The 8,080-nt window shown below is 55.3% G+C and overlaps 1 protein-coding gene across 1 annotated transcript; it reads right to left on the bottom strand.

Moving 5' to 3' along the window:
- Positions 1–933: 933 nt before the first annotated feature.
- Positions 934–5,890, bottom strand: LOC112059847 (SLAM family member 9-like). The gene is made up of 4 exons (XM_065573878.1): positions 5,646–5,890; positions 3,814–4,179; positions 2,894–3,160; positions 934–2,368 (listed from the first exon to the last, which is right to left on the bottom strand). Exons 1-4 carry the CDS (start codon positions 5,701–5,703, stop codon positions 2,232–2,234), a joined length of 828 nt encoding a protein of 275 aa, XP_065429950.1. The 5' UTR covers positions 5,704–5,890; the 3' UTR covers positions 934–2,231.
- Positions 5,891–8,080: the final 2,190 nt, after the last annotated feature.

The following is an 8,080-nucleotide window of genomic DNA, read 5'->3' as shown; positions in this document are numbered from 1 at the left end:
CCTCCACCCCAAACCCCTTATCTCCAGCCCCACCCGCCCAACCAGAGCACTCACTGTTATACCAGTAAAAACTAGCAGGATCTTATTAAAGGGGACAAGATAAAGATGCCACATTTATTATGATAACAATTTGATTTATGACCAATAACAAATATCTTAATCCTTATACACACACACACATTATACCTAATACCTATTCTCTCACACACACACACACACACATTCATCAGATGTTCTGCAGCTGCTGCATAGTTACCAGTCCTGCTTGCATCTGTGGCTTGAGTTTGCAGCTTGGGTTCGTAGCTTGTGGCAGCTAACTGGCCAGGAAAGCCGGGCACAAGGACGAGCTGGGTCTCTGTTGGGCGCACCGATGCCCTTCCATGTTGGCAGCAGAATGTTACCCTCCTCCAAAGCTTTCCATCTCACCCATCCTTTTTGTAGGCTTTAGTTTGAATCCAGAGTCTACAGGTCTTGCTGTGTCACGCTGCCTTCAGGTTTGGTGATTGATCACCCGTCAATTGCAGACATGATTTTCAGCCTTGGACCGGGCTTTGATCTTCCTTCTATTGTACCTTTTCTTTTTAGGGTGGATTCTTCTTACTTTGTTAGGGCTCTTGTCTGCATCTTCAGTTGTTGGTGTTTGAATTCTATTTAATCAGGACAGGCTGGGGCTGGAGGTTGATTCCATCATCCATACATACCTCATTCACACATTTAAACTAAACTAATAAGATTACAGCAGGGTTTGCAAAAATGAAGGTTGCAGCAAGCCCTTACAAAATGGAGTAAGCATTTTAAAATGGGGTTTGAATTCCAATATGGCAAACAGTGAACAGAAGTTACATTGCAACAGAGGGTCCTGTGGCACCTTTAAGACTAACAGAAGTATTGGGAGCATAAGCTTTCATGGGTCAGAACCTCACTTCTTCAGATGCAAGACATCTTACCCACGAAAGCTTATGCTCCCAATACTTCTGTTAGTCTTAAAGGTGCCACAGGACCCTCTGTTGCTTTTTACAGATTCAGACTAACACGGCTACCCCTCTGAGAAGTTACACTGTAGGCAAGTGTAATAAATGGTGAACAGAAGTTACAATACTGAAACAGTGCAAGTGATTAGTGATTTAAGCAGGAATTGGATTGATAGTGAAACTTACAAAGGCAGCTGACTGAACAGCTATGGCTCTTAACAAGCATCTTAATGGTTAATTAGCCAGTTATTGGGGTAACTGGTTTTATGAATTAATATTGTTTCATTCATAAAACTTTACTTATGAAGTTACATTAAGAAAGTGAACAATTAAAAACAATTTCATTCGTCAGTTCTACATCACCCCCTCTCACACCCCAACTCCCTGTCCCTGTCCAAGCCCGGTGAAAATGAGCAGGTGAACGAGGGTGGGGGAGAGCTAGTGACGGAGGGAGGGGGGATGGAGTGAGTGTGGGCGAAGCCTCAGGAAAGAGGAGGGGCAAGGGTGTTTGATTTTCTGGGAATAGAAATTTGGCAGCCCTACGCATGGGCAGAGCTAGGCGCCCAGGGAAGGGCTTTTCAGAGCAGACCAGGAGTGAAATGCAGAGGAAAGGGGAGCGGTTTTAGGGCCCAGATTCACAGTTCCTACTGATCTTGGCCTTCCACCCCGCAGGGACGGCTGGCACTAGGTGCCTCTCTCCAGCTGGGACCCTCAGCCATGAACCCTCGCCTGGAGATGGGGACCTGAGCCAGCTCGCCATTTCTCAGATAAAACCAGAGTGAGAGCACGAGTCCCTAGTCCCCATCGCCTAGAGGTCAGGGCATTCAGCTGGGATGTGGAAGACGTGGGGTCAAATCCCTGTGCTGCCTGATTCAGAGCAGGACTTGAACCCAGATCTCCCATGTCCCCGCGGAAGGCCCTGTGCACCAGGCTGTTTGGGAGGGTGTGTCTCAGTCACTCCTATCACAGCTGTTCCACTTTCTACACATAACTCCATGGTCACTGGGCCAGAGAGAGACTCCGATCCTGGAGACACCCCCCCGCCCTGTGCCCCAGAACAGCCGGGCGGAGGATCAGGGATTGCTACACATTTGGCCAAGTGTAGCGTAGTAGAGTCGCTGCTGCTTCTGTTTCCTGAGGGGGAGGGAAATGGAGGCTTTTGCAGTTGGCGATGGAGCATTCTCGTTCATTAGCCAGCCCATGTGGGAAACTTCAGCAGGGTGGGGGGGATTGACAGCCCCAGTGGAAGCTCCTCTCCTCTCAGGGCCGTCTCTGTTCCCTTGCGGCGAGGATGTGCACCGTGAGGATCCCAGCCAGCAGGGTTCCCAGCACCCCCAGCACAAGGATCCCCTTGGCGCGGCAGTAGGACAGCGCTGGGGTCTGGGGCAGGGCGGGACCTGAAGGAATAAATCAATGTTTAGGGGGTTCACACCATCTGGAAACCTAAATCCGCACCGGGTGCCGGGAGCTCCGATTCCGAAGACCCCAGTGAGCTGGAATGCAAACACCCAGAGGTGTAGCGAGCGCCCTCCGTACCCTCCGACCGGAGGGGGCCCCACAAGGAAGGGGGCCCCTAAAAGTGGCAAAATAAATACCGCATTCCAGTTTCTGCATTGTAAGGGGCTCCGCCCGGACATATGTTCGGAGGGGGCCACCGTTCGGAGGGGGCCACGTTCTTTGTTGCTACGGCCCTGCAAACACCCAGCTGTTTCCTTTGGGCCAGACCCTCGGTGCCCCCCGGTCCCCCAGTGACAGACCTTCCTGCCCAGCGCCATGGTGGGGTGTAGGAATTGGGGAGTAGCTCCTTAAAAAGCCTGCGAGCCCACTGGTGGTGCTCACTGTGCCCGAGAACCCAGCCAGAGCAGCAGGGGGGCTGTTCCCTGCTGTGTATGCTCGAGGGGGAGGGATGGAGCGAGCGTCACCTTCACAGGCCACCTTGGGGGAGGCGCTGGCTGAGCTGTGGCTGACGAGGTTTGTGGTCGTGCAGGTGACGGGCGAGTCCTCATCCCCCAGTCTGTGCTGGACCAGCAGGGATACCTCAGTGGAGAAAACGGCGCCTCCTGCTGGGCGTGTCCAGGTGTATTTGATGGTCTCATTCCCCACCCCAGCGCTGCAGGTGAAGGTCACGTTGCAGGTGCCGTTCCCAGCCATCACAGAGTGGACCCTGATCTCCGGCTCCGACAGTCGCTCTGGGGGCCAGACGGGGACGGGAAATACAAAATAACATTGTACAGAGGCTGCCGTGGTGAGAACCTGCTGCAGGCCATAGGTGCCTACTTCCCCTCTGCCCAGTAGATGCTCGACCCTCCCCCCCCGGCCCTGCCCCTGCCCCTGCCCCTGCCCCTGCCTGGCCCTCCAGGGCCGGCTCCAGATTTTCTGCCGCCCCAAGCGGCTAACAAAAAAAAGAAGAAAACGAGCGGCGGCACTTCGGCAGCAGCTCAAACAGGAAGAGAGGGAGTGAAGGACCCGCCACCAAAGTGCCGCTGCAGACCTGGACGTGCCGCCCCAATACTGGATGGAGCGCCACCCCTTTGAATTGGCCACCCCAAGCACCTGCTTCCTACGTTAGTGCCTGGAGCCGGCCCTGCCGCCCTCACCCCACCCCCATTCCACTCCTTCCCTAAAGTCCCCGCCCCACCCCGCCTTTTCCCACCTCAGCCCCGCCCCCCTTCCCACCCACCATTCCACACACACACACACACACACACACACCCCGACACCAAATGGTCTGGTTGCATCATTAAAAGCTTCCTGTGAAGTCTGCAACTGATTTGAAGTCCACATTATGGCCTCCCACTCCCAGTGCCTGCCCCTCCGCCCATGCACACCCTCAGACACTCACTGTAGATGGACAGGGGATAGTCACAGCCGTATTGATTGTTTGCAATTAGAGTTTGCTCTACTTCGTATTTGCCCTCATCTGCCATCGTCAGGTTGCTGATCTCCAGCGAATAGGTCCGGCCGTAGAGTCTCAGTCGCCCTCTGTATCGCTCGTCCTTCACATCAAGACGGGGCAGGGCTCCGGGTGCCCCCGGTGTGACAACAGCAAGAGGCACCGTTCTGCCTGAGGCTTCGTCCTGGCGAGGGCTGGGTGCGGACCACCTGATGCTCTTGAACATCTCCTCGTAATCAAGCGGGAGGACGACTGATTCTCCCAGAATCCCATTCACCCATTTGGGGGAACAGTATGAGGTAGCAGGACTTGTGTCTGACAACACAGAATAAAAGGGTCCAGGAAACAGACCAAGCCCAGCCACCCCTGCCCCTGCCCTGCGACTCCCTCCAGTCACGGAGTGCGAATTACAAAAGCCCTTCGCTAGCACCTCACTGGTTTGAGTCCCTGGGCCCCTTATGCCCATCCATGAATTCTCGGGCCTGTCTTAGACGGGAGGTCAGACAAGGGTCTCTTCTGGCCTTGGAACCCCTGAATCAAGCCACATAGCATGCTGTAGGTAGGAGGGAAATACAGTCCTGTCCCTTTAAAATTTCTCCTCTCCTGTGGGTGGGTGGGGAAATTTCCTTTCACACAGGAACTCAGTGTTACCCAATGGCATTCATCATGCAGGACTGGAGGAATTTTTAAAGGGCCAATGATAAATTATATCCAAGTGGGGAAACTGAAGCATAGAGTGGTGCAGTGACCTGCACAGGATCACTGGCAGAGTCAGGAACAGGAGGGGAGGGTTCTGGGGCCGTGAAGCCAGGCTGCAGGTTTCATCCCCTGGCCACCTGTTCCTTGCTCTCCCTGCTGCCTCTGCTGGGGCGGGGAATGGGGGGGGGGGGACGCTGAGGTTACAGCAACGCTGGGGTTGTAAAGAGAGAGAACCCAGCTCTCCTGTTGGCCAGTTCTGGGCTCTCACTGCTGCGCCCTCCTGCCTCTCCCTGAGGGTCGTTGGCTTGTTTAACAATGTGGCCGTGACCCCCCAAATCCTCAGTCCTTTTCATGGAGGCAGCAGCCCTGGTGAGTACCCCAAGGTGGCTGAGTCTCACTGCCTGGCAAACCACCTTCTTGGGAACAAACACCCCACAGGGCGAAGGAGAGAACCTCCAGCGGGGACAGCACAGGGGGTGGGGGGAGCAGAGAAGAGGCCAGCCAGGAACGAAGGCCGAGAGTAGGCACCGGGTCTCTCCGGCATTCCCTCTGCCTGGGCAACATGTGGGTCAGGGATGCAGGATCAGACCCTTGTGTTGGCTGGGCTCAGACTGCACCGGATCCCTGGGGGCAGAGAGACCCCCCAGCCCGGCCCAGCTCCTGGGCCTGGCCCCTCTTTTGTTCCCATCCCTTCCCAAGATCAGGGCCGCCCAGAGGATTCAGGGGGCCTGGAGTCTTCGGCAGCGGGGGTCCTTCCGCTCCGGGTCTTCGGGGCACTTTGGTGGTGGGTCCCGGAGTGAGTGAAGGACCCGCTGCCGAACTGCCGCCGAAGACCTGGAGCGGACGGAACCCTCGCCACCGAATTGCCACCAAAGACCCGGAGCGGAAGAAGCTCCGGGTCTTCGTTCCAGGTGTGTTCGGCGGCACTGAAGGACCTGCCGCCGAAGACCCACCGAAAACTCTTGTGGGGGCCCTTGCAGGGCCCAGGGCCTGGGGCAAATTGCCCCACTTGCCCCCCCCCCCCTCTTGGCAGCCCTGCCCAAGATTCACCCTTTCATTTCTAGCCCCCCGCTAGAACTTACCCCTGGGCTGGGAAACCAGCAGGAGGAAAAGAAGGAAGGAACAGGGAGCTCCTGCCATCCTGGTGGGCTGCAGAACAGGAGAGTCAGTGCCCGTGGAGTGATGGGTCAGAGACTGGGACGGTCGGGGTGGCCGGGTCTGGGTGCCGTGGAGATTCTGGGATCACCCCACTGAGCGGCGAGGGCTCTGTGAGGCTGAACACAACGTCAGCAGCTTTGAAACTTCCTTTTCACCAGCCAATCAACCTTGCGACAGGCACAGGATGAGATAATCCCCTGCCCCGATCTCCCTTCCCCTTCCCCCTCCCGGAGCCTTCTCCCTCCCAGTCGCTCGCACACAGGCTCAGCCCGACTCTGCCACCCCCAAGCCATGGGGCGCCCTTGGAGACAGTGACAGGGAACCGGGATGCCTCTGGGGAGAGGCAGCCTAAGTCGTCCTTTCCTAGCCCCTTCCCAGTTACACCTTGCTGGGATGATCGATCGTGTGCATTGCAGCAGTGCCCGGGAGCCCGAATCACTGAGCAGGGCCCCGCTGTGCTAGGGGCTGTACAGACACATGACCCTGTCCAACATTCCTCTCCCCCGTTGGTGTTTACACTGCAGATAGGCCGGCAATTCTTGTGCCTCCTCTTGCATGACAGCCTGAGGCTGCTGGGGGGGTGGGGGGGTGAGACCTGGGGACTCCTCACACCAGGAGACCAACCCCCACGTGTGAAAGCAACTCCCAACCTCACCCAGTGACATGGATGGCACAGGGCAGGGGTCATGCTGCCAGCCAGGGACCTGATCCCACCCAGGGGAGGGGTTTAGCCGCCCCCCACTCTCCCCGCAGGGCAGATCCAGATTCTGCAGAAGCTACATTTCCACTCATGCTGTGAGGCGGGTTGAGTTCTTTCTTGCCTGGAACCGACCCTTGGGTAATTGCATTGGCTACGCTACAGGGTTTGCCTGGCTCTCTTTGCTATAGTTCTCCACCCTTCCCACTACTCTTCACGGAGCAAGCTCCAGTTAGTCAATATCACCTGGGTGCAAGGTGGGGTCCAGGATTAAGGGACAGTCCCAGGAAGGGGCCTGCTCTACACCCCTTTTGTGTCCTGGTTTAAACATGTCAGCTAGAAGGTGAATTTTTTCAAACAGATCTAGTCACACCGGTACAACCCCTAGTGTGGACACAGTTTGACTGGGATAAAAGGGCCTTATCCCCACATGGCTCATTCCCCTTCCCATATGGGAATAGCTATAGCGGGATAAACACCGTCATACCCATATGCCTCCACTCTAGGGGATTTGCACAGCTTTGCCTTCCCCGGGGACAGTGACAGCGGCCAGGTCTGGCTCACAGCCGTGCTCACGCTGGACAGCGAACGTTCTGGCACTGATAAGGCATCTCAGCCCAGGAACTGACACAGCAAGATACAGGAAAGGCGATAAGCGACTCTAGATAGACAGCACCTGATGCTGTATCCCCCTGCAGCCTGCGGTGAAGCAGTGGCAAAATTCTCCAGCAATTGACACACACTGGCCAGTGTCCTCACCGGCTGGGGCCTTTCCAATTGCTCCAGCCACAGACTCAGTTTGGTGGGTGGCTCCGGCTCTTAATTCCGGTCTTGGCGTTCTCCCCAGCGCTGCAGTTTCATGTGGTGTTCGGGTCACAGCGTGACTAGATAATCTCTGATAGCTGCTTAGTGGGGGATGCAACATACAGAAACAGAGACACGGATGTAAAAGGAAATGACCACAGATTCTCACATCCTGACACTGCCCGGGTGTCTGAGATGGGATACTGATCTAGACACAAAACTTTGTTCAGGACGACCCGCAGCTCACCCGCTGTGAAACCCTGTAGTGAGCGAAAAACCCCAAGGAGCCATGATAGAGACAGAGACAATTTAGAATTCTGTTGAAACGTACAAAAAACTCCAAAGCTTGAAAGTCTGGAAATTCCCAATTAAGCCCTCAATGCCCTTAACTCTGCCCTTCTCACCCTTCCATCTTCCCTTCCTTGCAGGTAGGGTATCAGAAATGTGCTCCAGAGCGCATATAGTTATTCACACAGCCATGAGTTGCTCTGCCCCTGCACTGACCACTGCTATTTCCATAAAAAGCAACAGAGGGTCCTGTGGCACCTTTAAGACTAACAGAAGTACTGGGAGCATAAGCTTTCGTGGGTCAGAACCTCACTTCTTCAGAGGCTATTTCCATAGAATCGTGTGATGACTTGATCTGGGCCTGGTAAGTTTGTACGAGGAGATTTTCATCGATGCAGATTGTAAGGCCAGACGGGACCGTTAGATCATCTAATGTGACCTCCTGTATAACACAGGCCATAAAAGTGATGTGTCAGCTCTGGATGTAATGGTCCTCGATGAACTAGCTGGCACACGGGACTCTGAGGCCAGTCCTGCCAAATGCAGAGAGTTGTGAATGACATCAGCCCA

Source organism: Chrysemys picta, chromosome 20 (assembly GCF_011386835.1).
Source record: "Chrysemys picta bellii isolate R12L10 chromosome 20, ASM1138683v2, whole genome shotgun sequence".
Lineage (NCBI taxonomy): Eukaryota > Metazoa > Chordata > Testudines > Emydidae > Chrysemys > Chrysemys picta.
This window is presented reverse-complemented; position numbering and strand designations above follow the sequence as displayed.

Bases quoted from the DNA above. Each gene is read 5' to 3' on its own strand.
- LOC112059847 (XM_065573878.1), bottom strand. From the start codon at position 5,703: ATGGCAGGAGCTCCCTGTTCCTTCCTTCTTTTCCTCCTGCTGGTTTCC. The intron at 4,180-5,645 runs GTAAGTTCTAGC...CTGTGTTGTCAG, and splicing joins GCTGGTTTCCCAGCCCAGGG to ACACAAGTCCTGCTACCTCA. The intron at 2,369-2,893 runs GTGACGCTCGCT...TTATTCCTTCAG, and splicing joins CCCCAAGGTGGCCTGTGAAG to GTCCCGCCCTGCCCCAGACC.